General features: G+C 38.9%; 2 protein-coding genes across 2 annotated transcripts; one reads left to right on the forward strand and one right to left on the reverse strand.

Moving 5' to 3' along the window:
• The first annotated feature begins 5,696 nt into the window (after window positions 1-5,696).
• LOC111056509 lies at window positions 5,697-6,512 on the forward strand. Its single transcript, XM_022343888.2, has one exon. The coding sequence runs from the start codon at window positions 5,697-5,699 to the stop codon at window positions 6,510-6,512; it is 816 nt and encodes a 271-aa protein (XP_022199580.2).
• A 4,041-nt stretch (window positions 6,513-10,553) lies between these two features.
• LOC111056510 (classical arabinogalactan protein 9-like) lies at window positions 10,554-20,107 on the reverse strand. The gene is made up of 2 exons (XM_022343889.2): window positions 20,051-20,107; window positions 10,554-10,850 (listed from the first exon to the last, which is right to left on the reverse strand). Exons 1-2 carry the CDS (start codon window positions 20,105-20,107, stop codon window positions 10,554-10,556), a joined length of 354 nt encoding a protein of 117 aa, XP_022199581.1.
• Between the last annotated feature and the right edge of the window lie 4,226 nt (window positions 20,108-24,333).

The following is a 24,333-nucleotide window of genomic DNA, read 5'->3' on the forward strand; positions in this document are numbered from 1 at the left end:
TCTTATTGCTTAAACCTCTGAATCATGTAGAAGTAAGAGTACAAGGCATGTTACATCTCACATCCTGCACTATCAAAAATTGGCATCAACTCCTATAGTAAATTTCTCTTGGAAACATCTATGGATAGTCATATAGTGCAAGGTGTGAGATGCATCTTGAGACTAGTGCTTGGTTTAAGCTGTTTCTTATATACTAAATCAACAGGTGGTGGAATGAAAACAAATGTTGGGTCATAATAAATATATAATAGAATATAGAACATAGAATATAGAACATAGAATATAGAAATACAGAATATGCAGAGTATAGAGTATAATACAGTATAAATACAGAATAATATAGAGTATAGAATACAGAATGTTATTATAATAAGAATATACACTTCATACCTGTATGGAGAGTATTTTTCTCACATTTCCCAAAACACAAAAATACTCTCCATACAGGTACATCGCACCCGAAGTCTCTGATGCCGCTCTTGCTGGATGATGAGCATAGCCAGCTCTAGATCAATGAATGGATAATGGATTTCCAGATCTCCAATCTTTTGATCTAGAGCTGGCCGTCTGTCCACCCACCCACAGAAGTAATGGGGTGATAAGTTCATGTTGAGCTGCCACTCTTATCACACCCACTAATTTCCCAAAGACTCCCAGAGCCTTCAGATGCTCTGGAGTGGGGGGCTCATAATTGAGCAGGTCCTGCTCAATTATCATGAGTGTTATCAAGAATACCAATCTTTCTTGATTGAATATTCTTGATAATATCTCCTGACACCCCATGTACCGAGCAGGAGTTGTTGGGAAGGGGGCTATTATCCGAAGTCTGCGGACAACCCTCCTACATTGTCTGTTCAACATTGCATGAGAGGGCCGTCCTTGGCCATAGCCCCTCTTCCTCTCAACCCCCTTCCAAATGGGCAAATCTGCCCTATAAAACTCCCTCACTGCAAATCGTGCCTCCTCCTCATCACCCTCACCCTCCAGCAGTGGCAGTGGTGGGGATGCTGCTGGAGCCAGCGGCAGTGGTGGGGATGCTGCTGGTGGCAGCAGCAGTGGTGGTGGCAGTGGTGGGGATGCTGCTGGTAGCGGCAGCAGTGGTGGGGATACTGCTGGTGCCAGCGGCAGTAGTGGGGATGCAGCTGGTGGCGGTGGCAGTGGTGGGGATGCTGCTGGTGCCAGCGGCAGTGATGGGGATGCAGCTGGTGGCGGCAGCAGTGGTGGGGATGCTGCTGGTGCCAGCGGCAGTGGTGGGGATGCGGCTGGTGCTGCCAGACGCCTCAACCACTCTTCCAACCACAGACTATTAATCTCAGCAAGCTGTGAAGAAAGAAAAATACTATGGATAAAACAGTAATAGAATGCATTCCAATTTTACATTTCAAAGTATGCAATAATGAATAGAACCTCATAGAGCTGGTAAGACAAATTAATATTCAGTACTAGCATGTGGTTTTAAAATGGTGGAGAGTCCTGAAGGAAGTTCCACCTCACCAATGTGAAACCAATTCCCTATTTTAAATTCAATCCATTTATTTCAAAATAACTAAAGCATAGTATTATAATGAAGTGAATATAGATGGAAGAGAAGTTCTCATGGAGTACATACCATGTCATCATCAACGTTAACTGCCTCCACCACCAGCATCTCCAGCGGAGCCTCCAGTGTAGCTGGAGGCGGAGCAGCCAGCAGCGGTGAGGGCGCAGCCGGGGGCAGAGAAGCCGGGGGTGGAGATGCTGCCGTGGACAAGGGCTCCATATCCAGAAGTTCTTCTAACTCGGTAAACAGCAACATAACTAGTGAACGCGGCGAGAGCTTCAAGCACAATGAAGCAATGAAGAAGATTTTGCAAAATTTATTGACATTTGTATCCCCCACCATGCAAAAAACAGGATTGTGTAGGATATTTCCTTCTGGATAAGCCAACTTTATCATTAGGAGACCCCTATCGATTTCCTTCTCAATATATATCAAGCATTGTTATAGGAACTCGTTACCCGATTATGATAATTTCTATCAAAATGACCAACAGTCAAGACAGTATGGCTGCAGTACATCCTGTTTAGAGATTTGCAGAAGGAAAAAAGTTGTAATCTCCAATCTCTTGCCTCTGAGATAGTATGTATCCTGTTTAGAGATATATAACAGGAAAAAAGTTGTAATCTCCATCCTCTTGCCTCTGAGATAGTATGTATGCTGTTTGGAGATATGAAACAGGAAAAAAGTTTCAATCTCCAATCTTTTGCCTCTGAGATAGTATGCATCCTGTTTAGAGATATGTAGCAGGAAAAAAGTTGTAGTCTCCATCATTTTGCCTCTGAGATAGTATGCATGCTGTTTAGAGATATGCAACAGGAAAAAAGTTGTAATCTCCATCCTTTTGCCTCTGAGATAGTATGCATCCTGTTTAGAGATATTTAACAGGAAAAAAGTTGTAATCTCCATTCTTTTGCCTCTGAGATAGTATGCATCCTGTTTGGAGATTTGCAGAAGGAAAAAAGTTGTAATCTCCATCCTTTTGCCTCTGAGATAGTATGTATCCTGTTTAGAGATATGTAACAGGAAAAAAGTTGTAATCTCCATCCTCTCCAGCCTCTGAGATAGAATACAAGTATTCAAAGCCAGTGACCTGGATGGTTTCCTTCAGTATGGATAAGTCTGCGATAGCAAGAGAGCTGCACAAGCCAGCTCGTAGGAACTTCCCTACAAGGAAAGTCACTGTGAAAGGCCTTGATGATCTGTATCAGGCCGACCTTGTTGAGATGTTGCCATATGCAGGACAAAACAAAGGTTATAGATACATAATTACTATTATCAATTGTCTTAGTAAGTTTGCCTTTGCTATACCAATTAAGAGCAAGTCCGCTGATGATGTGTTCAAAGCAATGCAGCCTATATTTCAAAAACATCCAATGAAAAATCTACAGACCGATGATGGTAAAGAGTGGTTCAATACAAAATTCCAACAACTTGTGTGACAGTATGGTATCAATCATTATTCAACCTTCTCTGATAAAAAGGTGTCCATAGTAGAGCATTTCAATAGAACACTTAAACATCTCATGTGGACAGAGTTCACTGAACAAGGAACCTACCGTTGGATAGACATTCTAACCGCACTTGTTGCAGAGTACAATAGATGAGTCCATAGAACAATAGGTATGCCACCAGCTGATGTGCAGAAGTAGCATGAGGAAGTGCTACTTGACGGACTCGGTAAACAGCATCAAGCCTATTGAAAAGAGTTGCAGAAGAACAGCTGCAGTGGAGGAAGGTATAAAAGAGGCCGATGAGGCTCAAGCTAATCAGTAGATGGCTAGTTGCACAAGGAAGAGGATGTACCAGGGAAGAGGGGTATTGTCATCAATTGCAAAAGTTGCAGGTTCAATAGTTAAAAGGAGTGCTTGAAAATTGGTAAACAAGGCAATTGACATTCTGCCTGTTGAACTCTACATCCCCAGTTAGCAGTACTGTGGACCAGGTACAAAGCTAGAGAAGTGGTTGGCACGAGGCGATCCAGGTATAAATAGTCTTGATTGAGCCAGTAAGGAGCACAACATTGCTCACTCGAGGAGAAGTGATACATCAAGCAGAGCAGTAGCAGACAACATTTTGGCAGATTGAGCTTGGAGTGTGGTAAAATCTGCAGATGCAGGAGTACTTGAGAAGGCTGCAGCACTAGCAGTAACCAATATCATGAAGGCTAAAGCAAAGTTTGGTGGAGGAGTACACAGCAGACGTAAGACAACAAAGACTTGTGGTTGAAAACGAGTGAAGAGATGTTCTGGTAAAAAGGGTAAAGGACTCTACCTGAGACAACAGTGCAGGACACAGGGAAATGGAGCATGTCACCATCAATGTCTCACTGATGCTGATCTCTACAAGTATGCATGTCGACTGAAGCTAAAGCACTTTCGAGGAGTGTTCATGCAGGATGCTCTACCATTGAATGGGCCCTGGAGAAGAGAATGTGGCATCATCAACCTGGACACCAGCACTGGAGCTGGCACACATTGGGTGTGCTATGTGAAGCACAGGATGATGTGTCTTACTACTTTGATGGATTTGGCAACCTGAGACCACCACAGGAGTTTATCAACTATATGCACAAAGGACTGGAGCCAGCATCAAGGATTGAGTACAACTATGATCAGAAGCAGGAAGATCTTTACTCACACATCTGTGGGCATTCATGTTTATAATTTTTGATTGATGGAAAAAAATAAATGATTCACTATCTCTCTTGCACATCATTTCCATCCCTGTACTTACTATAAATGCTGAGTGTAGGCTGGTTGCTACTCATTGTGCAACTGTATGTTGAGCAGGCAGAAACATGATGCTAAGTTTTGGAGGTAGGACATCAATACTAAAGAGCGACTTTTATCCACCAATTGATGTGAGCAGCAGTGAATGGGAAATTGGTCTGATTAGCTTCACAAGTTGCAACTCAATACCTAATATTGAGGAAGGTTTCAACAATGTACTACATTTTTATGCAAGTAATAGAATTCCTAAGATGGGCGATACTAGTGCAGAGATAACACATGACAAGCTTCGGAGTATGGCTGAAGCAAGATTTGGAGAGTATTGGAGCAAGGTGCTTGAACATTGGAAGCATAAACCTGGCCAATCTGATGATGATGATGAGGATGGTGCAGTATTGACTAAAAGGACTAAAAGTAGAATGCCAGCTACTACTGCAGACAAGGAGGATTTGGTTCTGCATCAGGTATCATTACCAACAGGTAGCTTTGAATTTTCTACAATTACCGACTTGCTTGCACAAAGGCTGTTGGAGAATGATGTTGATTTCCAGGTCACTGTAGATCCATCAACCTTGAAGTGTATAGTTTTGAGCAGTGCCAAGTTGGATTTATGACCACAAGATTCAATAGGGAAACTGTTTGGTTTTACCAATTCCCAGTTCATAGAGCCCAACACATCTACTAGAAGTGATAATACCATATAAATCAGTCGGCCTAATGTGATACGCATCACCTGTAACATTGTGACTGGATCTTACTCTAATGGAATTACAGATCACATGATCTACGAGTTTTACCCAAATGTTGATCCAGGGTATAAAATGGTGGTGACTATGCAGGATGTAATCTATTCACCTGTAGACATCAAGCAGATTGGTAGCATTACACTGCAAGTAGTTAACGAGTGTGGTTGTCTTATAAATAATAGAGGTGAGGAAATAAATATTGCTCTACATTTGAGACAACACAATTGAGATGGTGCTGTTATTTGGAAAGCTGAATCAAGGGCTGGATAAGGCTGCTGCAGTACACCCTCCTCCTCCTACAGAGATACGTTCTAAACCTACAAAAGTAGATGATAGGGTGAAGGATGTCATTCAGCATTCAACCTTGACAAGGTTAACATCGAGGAGCATTGAGTATTTGCAAGAATGAGGCTGTCAGATACAAGCAGAATAGTAAGATGGGAGTTTTGGATGTGACACAGCATGGACCATCATTGGACAACAGTATCATTGGGTTTGAGTACCATTCTCATGCACCCTATACTGTAAGCTACAATGCCAATGACGAGATACAGATTCCAATTCAACAGCAAGATGTTTACACACTGCCATTGGAGAGCTATCCAGATTTGGAGTATACTGTGACTGGAGCTGCCAACACTGCTGTGGCCGGAACACCATGTGTCTCTGGATTCTTCGCCAATGTTTTCAGAGATATGCTATGAAATCAATGGTGTGGAGGTGGATGGTATATGCAATCCTGGAGTTACCAGCCTAATAAAGAAAGCTGTTATATTTGAACGTGATGAATGGACCAAGTTGGAAGGAGCTGGCTACAAGTTTAGCCAATCTCATGGATTCACTGATTCTGCTGCCAATGGAGCTGACACTACAATCATGGATGTGCCTTTGAGATACCTGCTGGGCTTTGCCGAAGACTATAGACAGATTTCACTTAATGTGAAACAAGAGCTGGTGTTGAGGGTCAGCCCCAACTTTCATGACTATGTGAATGTTGCTGCTGCCAATGTAGCAATCACAAAGCTTTTATGGAGAATGCCTTATGTGGAAGTGGCAGATGATGTGAAACTGCATCTGCTACATATTGTGCAGAATGACACACCCATCATTATACTATTTGGACATTGGGAGTTGTATACCTATCCAACTTTACAGCAGACAAGAAAGCATACATGGACTGTCAAGTCAACATCACAGCAAGAAAAGCCACAATACATTGTGGTTGGGCTACAGACTGCAAGACGAGGTATGGCAGCAGCTAACAGTTCTCACTTTGACAAGTGTAATATGGAGGATGTTCGAGTGTTTTTAAACAGCAGATACTACCCATGTGAGAGCATTGATGGTGATGATAATTGTATCTACAACATGTATGCAGCTTTCAATGGAGTCTACAACCATGGTAATGCTCGTGCAAGCAACCCTCTGTTTGGAAAGAGTGCCATTGGTAATGGAAAAATAATGTTGTTTGCTTTTGATTGCTCCCACCAAAATTAGTCACTCAAAACTGGAAGTATCAATGTGAGGATTGAGTTTGAAGCAGCTGAAAACATTCCAGGTAATACAACTGCCTACTGTATGATGATTCATGAGATGACTAAAGAGTATCGACCAATGTCAGGCCTTGTACTGTCAACATAAAAAAAATATATAGTCAGAGCACAGTGATAAATTGCTCAGTTGAGCTCTAGACAATGGATGAGCCAGTCATGTCAGGATACAGAGGACTCTTTATGGAGAAGGGGGAGCTGTCTTTGCATGAGGGGGAGGACATGGTGTGCTGTGTTATTGGTGGGCGACCACTGATGAAAGATGCTTCTACAAGTACAACTGGACTCAATGATGATGACTTCTACATTACAGCAGAAAGTGGTGTAGATGACTGGCCATTGAGTGGAGCTGAAAACATTTTTGGACCACTACCACTGTACCTGATGAACTTTCAAGGTTTTGAAGGTTTGGACAACAAGTTTATTATGAAGGAGATGGCTATCCTGGAGCAAGATGATAAACATCATGTGACTACTCATCACTACTTTTTCAAGCCTCCCTACTCTGAGTCTCTGCTCAAGACTAGCAGGCAAATCATTGCCAACAACTGTATACATCAAGCTAAACATGGACTCAGGTGGTCAGACTGTGGGACAGAACATCTTCCCTATTCGGCTCTGAAGGAAATTGTGCATGAAACAGTTGGAAGGTGGTTGGATCAGAACAAGCAGCGTCCAATTAAAATCTTTGTCCATGGATATAAGCAGATCACTCTACTGGATACAATGCTACAACTGAACAATGTGGAGTACCTGGACCTATTGTCACCATATTTCTTACCTGCTATGCCTGATTTTGAGTTGCTGATGAAGAAGATGGATGGCATATACTGCCCAGAACATCATCTACTCAACTTTATTGACATGGTGCAGAGCAAGCTATCATATTCAATGTTTGGAGATCGGTCAACCAACAACGTCAACAACACTGATGGATTGTCAAATACACAACTATTTTGCTCATTGAAAATTGTTATTGCTCTACATGAATGGATTAACAGAACTTTGTTAGAAGATAGAACCTTTTGTTGCAATTGTTTCAATGCTGTTAATTTTCATTTGCATCATCAATAAAAAGAAATATTGTAATCGACTCTATGCTCTATCATTTATCCTCCTCACTCCTCTTAGAGTAAAGTGCACACTATGTGTTCACATGGAGGTATTCGCAATGTTATGCAATTGTATTAGGTCATACAGACCTGTTGAAGCAGGAATGCTTGTTGACTGAGTTGAAATAGGTTAGAGTTGGGATTAGATGAACTAAGCCAACCTAACCTAATTTAACTCTATGCTTCACTTGTTCCTCAGGAATACCTATAGTAGAAAGCGAAAGATATCCATTATGGTGTAATGGTAATCTAACCAGCACTTACCTGTCTCATAGATGTGTTGTAGATGCCCAGTTTTCATAGTATCCTACTGGGATTTCAACCCAGGACCTCTAGCATGGAAAGCTGCGATGCTAACCACTGCACCATAATGGATATCTATTAACTAGCTTCAACCATATGCTATCTCAGTCTTGACCTAGAGGAAACATCTATATTGATGTGCAAGATTCTGAGCTACTATTATTATCTATGGGATGAGGTGTTGAACACTGAATTAATGAAACTCTCAATCAATGGTTAACACACAAAATGAGGGTTTATTTCATACATGTTTACATCATTACATGAGAGTTAGTTTCAGACAGTGGATCAGCCAATGAGGGTTTATTCCTTTATTATCATATTACAAATGGTTATACATTCAATATTATTTGACTTTCTTGAACAGAAGTTTTAGACAGTTGATCAGCCAATGATGGTTTATTTCTTTATTATCTTATTACAAATGGCAATACTATTTGATATTAATATCAATACTAATTTGATATTAATTTCAATTCTTGAAAAGTCTCAGTCTATGAGTATTTCCTGTCGAGTACACAGCAATTTTGTACCCACTCGTATCCACCGGCTCAGCAGTAGTGACACTCTTGAACATTGTGTCGGTGTATTGGGATGGCACAAAGACTCATAGTATTTCATGCTCTCTTCCAAGGTCGATTGTGATTCTCTCTCCATATCAAGTTGTGAGTTACTGCACTGCCTTCATGTCATACAGCTGTCCCTGCTTCATGTCCTTCATGTTGCTGAATATTGATGGTTTTATATCGTCTCCATCAACAAAGATTCGATTTGTGGTTGCAGACCCACTGGTAGAGCTAATGGCTGGACCACTGGCAGAGGTATTGGCTGGACCACTGACAGAGCTGTTAGCACCCTCAATGTTTGACATCTGCAATTCAAAATATTCATTGTTTCAACAATCAGTTATTATAATAATACTTTCAAATATCATTCAGCAAACTTACTGGTGATTCTTTATCACCATCTGGTATCAATGATGTCCACCAGCTATAGCTTGTTAGCAGATGTTCATCCTTATCAAGATTGAGGTTAATGTCTTGGTACAGTCGTTTCAGGATGAAGGTGAGTTTCAGACATCTGCAATACTATACATCTCCTAGTCTTACTGGCTCTCTACTGAGCTGGCAAGGGGGTACATGTAGAATTCTCAAGGGTAAATGACCTATAGTGTCAGACATTGTTATAGCATTCTGATATGCTCAACCACATGATTGATGAGGTAGATTCATGGCTTCGACTAGCTTGATGATTCCTTCCACTCCATGTCTAAGATCCTCCAGGTAGACACATTCTCTATACTCCTCCATTCTGTAATCAGCAATCACAATTGTAATTATAGTAGTCGTAATAGGTCATAGTCATAATCTTCAGCAGAGACTCTGTCCTTCACATAGTCCATATGGTCTACAAAATAATGATCATTCATAGTTATATAGCGGTTTGATACCTCCTCCACCTCAAACGTATCTTCTCAATCTGAGTAGTCCAGCAAGAAGGGGTCCCTTGTTACTATTGAGTATGACATGTAATGTAAAATTTCTTGCATGTCAGAACACCAGCAGGGTACATCATCCAAGCAATTAAATGGTTGGAGGAGATGTATACTCATACAATAGGGTGGATGATGACTTGGGTAAATAGTTTTTCTATGCGCGAATCTATATTCTACCAAGACATCAATTGCAGCTAAGTATTCCTCTTCATTGTAGCCACTCTTCTCCATCATTATTATCAGATCTCTCATGTTGAAACGTTTGTTAACTGTTGACATCGAATCTCGAGTTTGTGTGGGAAAGGCGTTATCAGTTGGGATTCGATATAGATCATATTTCATGCAGGATGGTAGCTGATCAATGTCTACACCATAGTAAAGAGCTTCAACAGTTGCACACTGTGCCAATTTGTAGAGGCTGGGAGGGTCTGGCATTCTGTAAAAATTGAATTCAAATGTTATTTTATTGTACATATTATATAATACTGACTAGAATAGATAGCCATCACTGTTGTTGATAGTGTGTCAAACCATCTTACAGTTGGTTAGGGAGTAATATATTGAAAGCAATGGTTGGGGAATAGTTTGCAAATACCACCATACTTATCCCCTTAAGAGATTTCTTCTGGTGGTGGACAAGGAGTTTCCACACTTGTCCCAGCTGCTTCATCCAACCGATCCTCTTTATCCATTTCAAAATCTAAAATCTCCTCAGCAGGTGGGGGACTGCCTGCTTGCTGTTGTCTGACTCTGAAGGCAACTCCCCACTCAGGGTTGTAAGGAGGAGGTGGATCATCCTCAGGTTCAACTGCATTGTGAACCTGAGGATCAACTATCTCCTCCACATTCTCCCACATCTCAATCTGGGCTGGGGACTCCAATTCTTGTGAAGGGGAAGCTGGCATCAAAGTTTTGGCCAGAATTCAGCAATCCCCAATCCCTAAGGTTCTCCTCTGAGTTTGCTAGCTCCCAGTTCTTGAGAGGTGTGGGTGGCGTGGGAACTCTAGGGATCACCCAGTCCCTTGTGGAGGTTTGCATTATTGGATCCTGCAGTGAGGCCGATTGGTGGGATGAGGGGCTACTGCCAAATTGAAGCTGTCTTGGCCTCAGCTGGTGGGATGATTGCCAGCCTTGGTGGGTTGATTGTTGATGGTGGGATGGCTGCTGTCAGTGGGGTGACTGGCGGTGGTGGGTGTCTGGTGGCAGCAGTTGGATGACTGGTGGCGGCGGTTGGATGATTGGTGGCAGTTAGATGATTTGCGGTGGCTGGATGACTGGTGGTGGCGGTTAGATGATTGGCAGTGGTTGGATGATTGGCGGCAGCTGGATGACTGGTGGCGGTAGGGTGACTGGTGGTGGCGGTTGGATATGCAGTCTTCAACTTTATATAAATCTATACCTTATAACTCTATACCTTCATCACTATCAACATATGTAGGGGATGAAGGTGGTGAATCAATATCAATATCTAGGATTAAGGGTCAGATGCTTGGGTGTGTCAGGGATGGAGGTTAATTGGTGTTTATATGAAATGTTCTAGGGATGATGGTTGGAAGCTGTATGGTGGTGGTGGGGGATGTGAATGGGGTCTAGGATCTAATCATGATAGGGGAGAAGGTAGGATGTGTGCTCCTGATCATCAGAAACATTGCCGCTCATGTCTGAAAATGACATACACACCTTCATCACTATCAATGTCAAACATACTGTGGGGACAGCCTAATTCTATGGCAGAGACTTATTATACGTTTTTAGGATATATGAAATACAACCACCAACTCTATGTATAAGAACCTAATTCACAATTAAACTCCCAACTTTTATTGTACCATATGTATTGGAACCTAATTCACAATTTAACACTCAACTTGCATTGTACTCTATGTATTGGAACCTAATTCAGAATTTAACTAGACATTTTCGAATTTGATTGACAGTCTCAAACCACCTACTTCAAAATTCAACTCAAATTCTTCTTTGAATTAAATTGTCAAATCAGGAATACAATATATATATATATATAGATATAAAATGCACTGGTACTTACTCTTAGATGATGATAATGATGAAAGTAATCCAAAACAAATACACAAAAATCACACACATGTACTGACAGCAAGACTGCACAAGACACAATGTCCCACTCCTTGCAGATCAACTCCTTTAATAGCCCCCAGTTAACACCTATACGGAAACATCTTTTTAATAACACTAAGGGTAACATACGGTCATTTTGACAGTTTCTATTCTAGTGCCTATATTCTGTCAAGTTATTGTTATTTGGAGTAAATATAATGTTTGAAGAATGAAATAAGGCTTTTTCAAATTCAAAAATATGTAATTGAAGCATTCAAACATAATTGTTTCAATTATAAAACAGCAAAAAAGATTAAAAGACTTTCAGAAATATTATGAGAACAATATTATATATATATATATTCAATAAACAATATATATATCTTCATCTGAATCATCATCCTCAACATTTTCACTCTCTAAAAGGCTGCAAATTTTGTCACCAAAGTCAGGATCTTGAGTTGGATAAGTCTTTCTTGTTCCTGCACTGTTCATTTTTTATGGAAAAAAGATAAAAAAACACAAAAACTATTCACAGTCTATTATACAGTAGATACACTGTTTCAAAATACACAAGAAGGAGATGATCTTTATAGAAGTCTATATACAGTCTATATACAAGAAAAGTACTCAACAACACAAAGAGAAACATATGGCATTTCTGACCAACAACAAACTGACAGGAAGGGGAACATACAGTAAAACTAACCGACTGCAAAATTACAAATAGATACCTTCCAAGTGCAAATCAACCGTGAACTGAAATATTTTGTGCGATATGGAGAGGATTTGAGGTGGGGGGGAAGCTATTGGGAGCCTCAAGTCTCAAGGTTATGCAGTTTAGCCAACACAAGGATGTAAAATTCCCAATTGGTCAGAATGACCAATGTTCCCCTATAAGTGTCAAAGATCCCCAGTGATTTATATTTCATCTATTCCCGATAATTTTACATTTATTCTCGATTTTATGTTTTTTTTTAATTTTTTTTTAATTGATTTTTTTTTAAATTTCAAATTTTTTAAATTTTATTTTTTTTAATTTTTTTTTAAATTTAAATTTTTCATTTTTTTTTTCATTTCATTTTTTTTTAATTTAAATTTTTTTTTAATTTTAATTTTTTAAATTTTATTTTTTTTATTTTTTTTTTTTTTGTTTTGGGTGACCTTGAGGTTAGGTTTGGTTGACTTGGGTGACCTTGAGGTTAGGTTTTGTTGACTTGGGTGACCTTGAGGTTAGGTTTGGTCGACTTGGGTGACCTTGAGGTGTATGGTGACTCTGGCAGAGTCGCCATTTTCATACTACTCACCGAGTCATTCATTACAAGGGGATGCATGAAAAAACTGGGTTTAGTGGTACAGAAAACACTTAGTTTGTCAATATATGAATTATATGATACTAAACTGGAAGTGACAGATGAAATTACTAACTGTGAATTTGAAACACCGAACTCTCCTTCATTAAAAATTACTGCATTGGGAGTCAACAAAAAAGCAGCTACAAATCAGATAAAAAATGCATACTGGGCACATATTGAAGGACTGAAGCTAGCAGATTCTGAATTTTTCCTTTCAGAGGAGGTTGATATTTTATTGGGTGCTGAATACTTCCCCTTCATTCTGACTGGAAGAAAGGTGATTGGTCCAGCAGGTACACCATCTGCCCTAGGAACTGTATGGGGCTACTGCCTGATGGGTAAGGTATCAGAGGAGAGTTCTACTATCTCAAATAATCTGTGCATGTATTCCAATGCTAATTTAGAAGAGTTGGTGAAGCAATTTTGGGTCGTAGAAGAGCCACCTAGGACAAAAAAATTATTGGAAAGTGAAATGGCTTGTGAAGAGATATACGAATCAACTGTCTTTTGAATACTGGTAGATACATTGTAGAATTACCATCCAAGGAAACAAATACGAGTGAGATATCGAGATATCTTGAAGGTAAAACTAATGTCGGAGAAAATGTTTCCATGATTCGAGAAGAAGAATTGGGAGATAATTTAGAAGAAGTTCCAGGTAAACAAGGTATAGCCTTCAACAGTTATTTACCGATCAATGGTAATTTAGTTGAAGAGTTAAAAGTGAAAGTTAAAAGTTTTAATATCCATATTAAAACCGCAGACAGTGGTTCTGATAGGCCTAATTTAGCAAACACTATTACTGAAAAAATTGTTTTCAATAAATTAATTTCAAATCTTGAAAATGAAGATTGGGAGGAGGTAATAAATAATAATAACATCCATACACTAGTACACTCTTTTGAACAAAAACTTTCAACCTATATTGAAAATGCAACTATCAAAATAAAGACATCACACAGAAATAAACCACTAAAGAACTGGATCACCACCGGACTAATAAGAGCTATTCAAACCAAAAATAAAATGCACAAAAAACTACAGAAGCAACCACATAATAACGAAATGAAACAATGCTACACTCGCTATAGAAATGTCCTAAACAAATTACTGAAAGAAACCAAGATTAGGTATTACAGAAATAAATTGGAGCAAAGTAGAGGTAACTCCAGGAAGACATGGAATACCATAAATGGAATACTTGATGTAGAAAAGAAAAATTCAAAGACTGATATTGATCCTGAAATTTTAAATAAACATTTTTCGTCTATCGGGAGAGTACTTGCAGAAGAACTGAATAAAGAAAATAAAAACATCCCTCCTCCAACTGGTCAAAATTCCCGTTTTTCACGAATAGGTTTCCCAAATTCCTTTTTCCTTTTCCCGACAAATGAGGAAGAAATTATCAAAACAATTAAAGACCTCAAATCCAGCTCAGCACCAGGAATTAATAACATAAATAATAGCTTTGAAGAAGGTTTCTTTCCGGAAGAGTTCAAGGTGGCTGAAGTCATACCTTTACATAAATCGGGAGATGTTGACGATCCCAATAACTACCGCCCAATAAGCTTGCTAAGTGGATTTTCAAAGATCATGGAAAAGATTATTAAAAAGCGGCTAGTACAATACATGGTTGTGAGTAAGGTGATTCACCCTAACCAGTTTGGATTTCAAGAAGGAAAAAACACAGAAGACGCTATTTCGTTATTAGTAAAAACTTTAACTGAAAATCTTAGTGATAATAAAAAATCGATTGCAATTTTTATTGACTTGAAAAAAGCATTCGATACTGTCCCACACACCAAACTGTTGGAAAAGCTCAATAGAATTGGAATTCGAGGTTTGCCCCTGAAACTTTTTACAAGCTACCTTGAAGGTCGCTCTCAAATATTATCAATTGAAAATAAATCCACTACTGAAAATCTTTTAGATTACGGCTTACCGCAGGGGACTGTACTCTCACCAATTTTATTCATACTATACATTAATGACCTCCTGAATCTCGACTTGCAAAATGGTCAAACAATCTCATCTGCCGACGACACCACTTTAGTTTTTTCGGGTGATAACTGGGAGAGTACTAAAATATCAGCTGAGAAGGGTATTTCCAGGGTCAAGAACTGGCTTGACTATCATACCCTGACTCTGAATCATAAAAAATCTTCATTCATGACCTTCACACCAAATGCTGCTACTCAACCTGTAAACCGAATAAACTTGAAAATTCATAATATCAAATGTGATAAAATAGGTTTTGATGATTGTGACTGTCCTAAACTAGAGGACTCTAAAACCGTTAAATACCTGGGAATAATTGTTGACCGTCATCTGAGATGGGATTCCCAGATCCAATCTCTATGTCACAAGGTCAAGTATCTAACAAATAAATTTTACAAAATGAGCCAGTTGAAAATGCAACAAATTACTAGAATGGCCTACTTTGCGTACGCACAATCTGTGTTGCAATATGGAATTAGGGTATGGGGGGGTACTGCTGAATGTCATATAAACAAGATCTTAAATGTTCAAAAACATATAATAAAAGTGGCACTAAGCAAACCAAGGCTGTATCCTACTAGAATTCTCTTCCAGGAATCTAACATACTTACAATCAAACAGCTCTACTTGAAAAATTTAATTTCATATTTATTAAAAAACAAAAATCTTTTCAATACCCGAATTACTCCATATAACACGCGCCAAACTTACAGGAGATCTGACTTACCTGAAACTAATCTAACAGTATGTAGAATGCAATTTCCGTATAGATGTGACAAACTAGTAAATATTATACCACAAAACATCACCTGACGTTTTCAGTAATCAAAGGCAGTAGCTTATAACAAATTCCAAATTTACGTTTCTCCACTCACCTCTTCTCATCACCAGTTGACTTGTGCATTCACTGTGCTTCTTCTCTTTCTCAGGTTTTCCTTCTTATATTGTAAAAAAAACTGTTCTTCATTTCACTCTGTATTTCAAATTTATTTTACCATTAGGCTATTCTTGGTCATTTATTATATTCTATTTTATAAATATTTTTTCTTTTCTACGTTTCTCAATCTTTATAATTCTCTTACTCATGCTCGCGAACAGACGAAAGTCTTGCGAGCTACACATTCTTTTGTACTCTTTATTTATTATGTATTTTTGTGTATTTAAACTATGTAAAATGTGCAAAGAATGAATAAATTGAATTGAATTGAATTGATTCATAGTCCACATGAAATCAAACCAATGGGAAGACCCATACTGAGCAAGGAAATTGGAGAAGATGTTTTTGAAAGGGAGAAACGAAATTTGGAAGAGTTAGATGATGATAGATAGGATAATTTTGAAATAAAATGGACAAAATCCGAAAAGGGAGAAGAAATGAAAGAGTATACTCTAACAACTATGTCGTATGGTGTATCATCATCGCCATTTCTTGACATTTGTACTACGCATCAGTTTATTGAAAATGAAGAAAAAATGTTCCCTGCGGCTTCTGAAGCCTTACAGTTTTCTACTTACATGGATGATATAGTTACATCAGTCTCATCAATGGAAGCAACGAAGCAACTGCAGCTTACTGAATTGTTAAGCAAATGGAAATTTGAATTGCTAAAGTGGGCCAGCAATCATTCTACCATTCTATCAAATCTCTCTCCAGAGCATTGCGCTATTGATGCAAAAGATTTCACTTTGGAGTCTGATAAAACCATTAAAATTCTTGGCTTCCAATCGAATCCAATTGGTTACTACCTCTTCTACAGGGTGAAGATTCCATCCAGTCTAGCTACAAAATGAAATGTTTTATCAACTTTAGCACAAATTTTTGATCCATGAGGATATTTGACACCTTTTATGCTTACCTTCAAGAGTATAATTCAATGTCTATGGCAATCGGGATGTGACTGGGATGATATAGCATCCGTGGAGGTAGGGAAGAAATGGGAGCTTTGTCTGGTTGTCCTAGTAGCTACATTATTACATGAAGTTCAAGAAGTGCTTTCAAAAATTATAAACATAGATTATATTGCAGCTTGGACTTATTCAACTGTGGCATCGAGTTGGATTCAGTCTTCACCTCATCGTTGGGCTACGTTTGTGGCAAATTGTGTAAGTCAAGTTCAGGAACACCTGTCTACAGAGCAATTCAGATATGTGCCAACCGAATGAAATCCAGCTGATTGTGCTAGTCGAGGACTATTGCTCAATGAATTAATTGGTAATTCTCTGTGTTGGAATGGTTCTTATTGGTTAGACAAACCACTGGAGTGCTGGCCACACCAACCCTACGGTAATGATGATGAAAATCCCAAACAGATTGCAATTGGAAGCAAGAAAAATTACTCTAGCAACACAGAGTAAAGACTCAGAGGAATCAATTCAATTGGTGAATTTGAGAAATTGATGGAGTTTACTCAAAAGAATTGTATCCTCATTCTGGAAACGTTGGCAATTGGAGTATGTATCTAGCTTGCAAACCCGAACAAAATTGTACAGAAAACATAGTAATGTTAACATTGGAGGTATGGTTCTCTTTAAGAAAAGTAACCTACCCTCTCTACACTGGAGGCTTGGCCGAAAAATGAAGACATTCCCTGGACAGGATGAAGTTGTGAGAATGGTGGAGGTACAGACTGCAAAGAGAAGTCTAACTAGGGCTGTCAATGGGGTATGTCTCCTCCCTATTGATGAAGATTAGGCCTTATTGAAGGGAACTTCAATAAGTTCAGTGGTTAGTTTTTTTTGTTTCTTGTTTTATATGTGGAAAAGGTTCCCAAGTTGCTTTGTTTCTTGTTTTTATCTATATTGGTTGTATATAGTCATTATTTCTCGTCCCATCCTCTCCTTTCCGTGGACCTCCTACTTCTTTTCTATAAGTCTCCTCAATGGCCCCTGAGGAGTGAAGATATTTTCCTTTTTTCCCTAGTTTCCCTAGTACGGTTCGTTATAGGTGGTTTTTGTTTTTTGTTATTGGAAGTTCTTCCAAGGTGGGCATAATGTTCAGACGTTCTATCAATGTTCCTCTTTGTTGTCTGGTGTTGTGTGGTGGAGGGGGCAATTGAAGGGTGATGCATATAGCATAATCGTGGCAATTGCCATTTGCCAGCCAAGCAAACAGCTCACTTCTCGTAATATTGAGTTTTGCAAAGTGATCTATTGATTTAGTGTGATTTATTACAAGTGTCGTCTTGTCTCGTATCGTGATCTGGACCCGGGATCCTAGGAGCAAGGAGGATTTGGACATGAAGGTAGGCCTATGTTATTGTGCACTTGACCATTTAAATTGTTCAACTTGCTACCCGACACCAGACAACCCCAAAAAGTTCTCGATGTAATTGATACAGTCCACAAACCAGAGTGCTGTTTGAGCCAGCCTCTGTCGAATCAAACACCAGCATTAAGCAGCAGAGAATGCTTGACAAATGCGGCAACCCCTCCCCCATTCTTGTGTAACTGGTCATTCCAAATGAGCACATAATCCTCTAGTGCAACAAGTTGATTAGGGATTGTCAGTTTCAGCCAGGTCTCGGATATAAGAATGATGTCACAATCTTTGCCGTCGAAAGTGTGCCTAAATTCATCTGTATGACAGAGAAGGGATTGTGCATTAACATGAGCAATCTTAAGTCGATCCGGGAAAGGAGAGATTGCCCACTTGAGGGAGTTGCTGACACTCAGCGCAGCCGCGCCGTCATCCTGTTGTATAGACAAGGTAGCTGCAACAAAGCAGCAAGGCAGTAGAAGAGGGGGTGAATCGGCAAAACAATGAGAAGCTACGAAAAAGACACTTACCACATTCAAGTGAAGAAGTTGAGCACTATGAAACGATAAGATAACACTATATTAGATGGCCTAGGCGGTTCGGCTCCATTGATAATTATAAACATACTAATACAGTGAATGCATATATAAATCCACAAAAATAGCAAATATTGATAGAAGAGAGAAGAAGTAGAGAGCTGATAACTCAATCAAGATACTGTAATTAGGTAGAGAATTGGAGAAAAAAAATATATAAGGCAATGAACTGCATGCTGATAAATATAGGTATGAGCGATAGCTTATTTACATTGTGACACAGAAAAATGAGAAAATTACCTAAAAAAATATATAAGGCAATGAACTGCATGCTGATAAATATAGGTATGAGCGATAGCTTATTTACATTGTGACACAGAAAAATGAGAAAATTACCTAAAAAAAAATATATATATATAAGTAATAATAATTTGCATATATAAATCCACAAGAATAGTGAATAATGATAGAAGAGAAAAGAAGTAGAGAGCTGATAACTCAATCGAGATACTGTAATTAGGTAGAGAATTGGAGGAAAAAAATGTATAAGGCAATGAACTGCATGCTGATAAATATAGGTATGAGCGAGAACTTATTAGGTACATTGTGACACAGAAAAATGAGAAGATTACTTCAAAAAAAATTATATATATAAGAAATAATAATGATAAAAAGACTAAATAGTCAATAGTAATAATAGGAGAGAAAGTAATGTTATCATGTAACTTTATCTCGACAAAGTGATAAACCCTACTGATTAACAAGAATTAGAACAGAGAATGGAGGCAACATATAAGTGAGGCATAGTCATGATAACGGGATGAGAAAGACAACCAGATCACAATCACATGAACACATGAGAATCTACTCTTCATTCACACACATAAATACACATAAAGCAAAAGCAGCATCAAGACAATATATGGATTTGACTGAATGGAAGGTTCTGCTGATAAGAAATGTTATACCGAATCAGATTTTATCCAACCAGCTGACTGATAATGAAGAGAAATTGAAAGAGTTAAAAGAACTATAAAATAAAAATAATTAATGACTCATTGAATGAAATTAAGTGGATGAATGAATCTTATCAGTTAAATTGAATTATAGAAGTGATCTGAATTAACTGTAATAATCAGCTGAAATAAGCAATAGTTTACTGAATATTATTAACTGCAATAATAATATTGAACTGTCAATTGGGTGAAATGATTAACTGTACTGTATAATAAATGGAAAAATATAATATATAGCCTATATAAAAAGAAATGTTCTTTCAGGTCATTCTCAATTCAGTTTCAGTCCAAGCTGAAATGCTAACAGAATAGATACAATATTGTTGCTCACGACTCACTGGAATGGATTCTGTCACCCTCGTGCCACATAATTCTGCCATCGACCATCCACACATTCCGGATACCCACTCTGGCGGCCACCTCGGGGAAGTGAGCATGTCTTCGTCTAGTAAGGTCCTCTCTTATGGTGACATCAGAATATTAGTCATCAGTCATATTTTCTCCTTTAGTCTCTGGCAGGCCAAATATTCGAACATTATTACGCTGTTGATACTGTTCTTGAGCATCTAACTTGCGCTCATGGGATTTGGATCGAGATGCTGCCTTTTTATTGATGTCCTGTATTTCTGCCTCTAATGAGTTGATTCTTTTCTCCATCACTGACAAATGCGGTTCATACTTGCTCTGGATACGTGCTTTTATCAGTTCTTCGAAAGTATCATTTAGTTTTATCACAACACGGTCAAAAAGACTGTCAAGGATCTTGTTATCTGACAAGATTTTGGCTACAAATTGTTTAAGCATACCTTTATCAGCCGGCCACCCCTCCCCCATGGTTGATGACGAGGATGATGCAGACGACAGAAAAATCGCTTGATGACAAACCCTTATCGCTGCCAGTTGCTACCTTGGTTTGCTTGCTCCTTAGCACTGCTGGCGAAGAATTAGGCATGCTCAAAAATAAATTGTTGAAATAACAGCAACCACTCAGAATGAGAATTTGAAATTTGGAGTGATTGAAGATGAGCACACACTGCACAGGTCAGCCAAAAATCAGAACTCAACTGTAACAAAAACTTGCAAAACTTGAGAAACTAACAGGAGCCAAAATGAATAGCATCAGGCCGTTAACATTCTATCACTCAAGTGAGTGAGTGAGAGTGAGTCACACCAAACTATACTATCCTCATACCAATTGCACAATTTTTCGCAATAATTTATTTCCAATATCCCTTGTTTGCATGAGTCATCTCTTATCTCACAATGTCAAATGTAGGCAGTCTGACATCTATAAGTAAACTTGAGTGGGAAGTGTAAAGCTGAGTTAACACATACCTCTATTGTAGGCATTCTTGCAAGTTGATTAATGTCAAATTGGGGCTCACATCCACTGTTATTTCTTGCACTGTGAAAAATGCTTAGTCCATTCCTGAATAAATGATGCTTGATTTCGAGAATTGAGTCTCAATTTCATCTTATTGGAAATTTATATCTTTGGATAGGATAGAATGGGTATCAAAAGATAACACACAAGGTTACAATAATTTCCTTTATTTTCAAATTATCATCAAGGCATTTCTATGTCAGATACAGAAAATAATTCTTTCCTTATTCCTACTGAATGTATATTTCAAAACATCCAGCTTGATTCCAATTTTATAATTCAAATCTTTGTTTGGCTTCTCAAATGCTTCCTCTGACCAATAGTTTGACACATACAATGCTTCCAGGTTTTCAAACTGCAAAATATACTGACTCTTGTTCCTACAGTCTACCTGTTTGATTGCAATAATGACCAATTCTATCCCTCCCTATAGCTCCTCTAGTCTTTTACATTGGCCCACTTTCACTTTATCTTCAATTTCCAGCATTGTGATGCTATTATACTGCTCCACTTCTGAAAAGAAGACATCTATAGTGGAACACTTCAACAGAACACTTAAACAGTTAATGTGGATCAAGTTCACTGAGCGAGGAACCTATCGTTGGACTGACAATCTAACCTCACTCTTCAAAGTGTACAATGCCAAGATTCATCAAACAATAGGTATGCGACCAGTAGATGTGCAGAAGAAGCATGAGAAAGTGCTACTTGACCAACTCGGTAAACATCATCAAGCCTATCAAGAAGAGTTGCAGAAGAAGAATTCAGAGTGTGAAGGTAGGTTCTATCCAGGTCCTCATCAGGATATTGTGCCTGGTGACAAGGTTAGAATAAGCAAGTATGAAAAGACTTTTGACAAAGGATATCTAGCCAATTGGACGAATGAGCTGTTCACAGTTACACGTGTACGTCCCACAGTACCTGTAATATTTGAATTGGAAGACTATAGAGGTGAGCCTATTCAAGGAGGGTTTTACTCTGAAGAAATTGTAAAGACAAAAGTGCCAAGTGTCTTTGAGATTGAAAAGGTTATGAGGGGAAAAGAGGAGACAAGCTGCTAGTGCGTTGGAAAGGATCCAGTCTAAGTCACGACTCATAGATTGACAAAAGTGACTTGGTCTTGGATGAGAGAGGTTGTACAACAGGAAAAAACTCATTCAAATTCTTTGATTCTGATCGGGTGGTAAAAGGTTGTGGTCTGGAAATGGACAATAATAAGAAGCAGCATGGTCCTTTGTTCTCCAACCATATAAAATGCATTATATGTGAACCTTCAGGGTGTGGTAGGACAAATCTGGGTTCAACATGTGTTTTGATCCGAAATGAATACCTTACTCAAATATACCCTTTTTTTCGAAGACTACATTTCAGTCCAAGTACAAGTTACTTAAAACCATCATGCAATGACTAGGTGATGAGATGGAATATGTACATTGTGATACAAGTGAGGAAATACCTGAACCACATGAACTGCCTGCCAATTCAATAATTCTCTTCGATGGCGTAATTTGTGAGCAACAGGATGCCATCAGGGAATACTTTAGTGCAGGCAGACACAGTGATGTCGATGTTTTTTATTTGGCACAGATCTTTAGCCGCATTCCAAAACATCTGATTCATGACAATGCAAATTTTCTAATCATGTTTGAACAGGATGAGCTGAACTTGGAGCATCTGTATAAAGACCATGTTGGCGCTGACATGACCTTTGATCAGTTCAAGGACATGTGTAAAAAGGTTTGGTCATCATCTGTACATGCATTCCTTGTCATTGATTGCTAATGAGGAAAGAATACTGGGTGCTACAGAAATGGTCTAGTAGAGGATCAGTCTGTTATTGTTAGGCAAGCAGGATGGTTACACCTTATCAGAAGACCTTGAAGGAGGCTGCTCCTACCATCAAGGAGATTGCAAAGCTAAGACATAACATCAAAAGAAAGCTTAAGGATCTCACACTTGGAAGAGAATTGATAGAGGAGCCACATGCAAAACATTTCAAACCGCTAACTTAACCACTGAAAAAATTTATTGAGACTTCAGATTCCTGCAGCCCAGCAGCAACCACCTCCAGCTCAGCAGCAAGCACCTCCAGCTCAGCAACAGCCGCTGGCTCAAACATTGGTAGAACAACATTGGCTTATACCACCTACACCACCAACTCCAATCCGACCCATACATGTGAGATGCCCATTACCATCACAACTAGATGTTGTTGAGGAGCAGGAGGAGGAGGGGTCACCGACCTATGAATCATTTGGAGAAGCAGCAGGCTCCACTCCAGCTCCAAGTACTTCAGCTGTTGCAAGAAAATTATTGCCCCAGGCTAGGAATTGGAGTGATGATGATGAGGAGGGGGAGGAGGAGGATGAGGAGCGGGAGGAGGAGGAGGAGGAGGAGGAGGAGATGGAGAAGGAGGAGGAGGAGGAGGAGGAGGAGGAGGAGAAGAAGAAGGAGGAGGATGAGGATATTGGGGCAATGCTGAATAATAATAGCAGTCCTAAACAGACCTCTACAAGTATGTCATCTAAAGCTGAAACAATTCAAAGGTGTGTTTATGCTGGATGCTCAGAGATGCTCAGAGAGAACATACCGGCTGCAGGACCATTAAGATGAGAATGCAGTATCATCAATCTTGACAGTAGTACTGGTGCTGGTACACATTGGGTGTGCTATGTGGGAAAGGATGATGTCGTCCACTACTTTGACAAATTCAGCAACCTGAAACCACCGCAGGAGTTTATCGACTACATGCATCAAGGGCCAGCACCAGCAACAAGGATTCGAATATAACTATGATCAGAAGCAGGATGATCTCTATTCTCATATTTGTGGACATTTGTGTTTGAAATTTTTGATTGATGAAAATAAATTATCATAATCTATAAAAAGCATGTATTATTATTTCCCATTGTCTTTCAATCTATATATACTGAGTAAGAACATATTACAAATCATTGTGCAATGGTATATTGAGCAGTTGAGACCATGATGCTCTGCTTTGGAGGTAATACATCTGTATTGAAAATTGACTTTTACCCACCTCTTGATGCAAGCACTGGTTAATGGGAAGTTGGTCTCATCAGCTTTACCAGCTGTAATTCAATACCAAATGTTAAGGCAGGCTACAACAATACACTTCATTACTATGCATCACTACTATCAAATCGTATTGCAAAGAAATCAGCATCAACTGATCTATCACTGACACATCAGGAGTTAACATCAGTTGACAATTCA

This window comes from Nilaparvata lugens, chromosome X, assembly GCF_014356525.2.
Source record: "Nilaparvata lugens isolate BPH chromosome X, ASM1435652v1, whole genome shotgun sequence".
Classification (NCBI taxonomy): domain Eukaryota; kingdom Metazoa; phylum Arthropoda; class Insecta; order Hemiptera; family Delphacidae; genus Nilaparvata; species Nilaparvata lugens.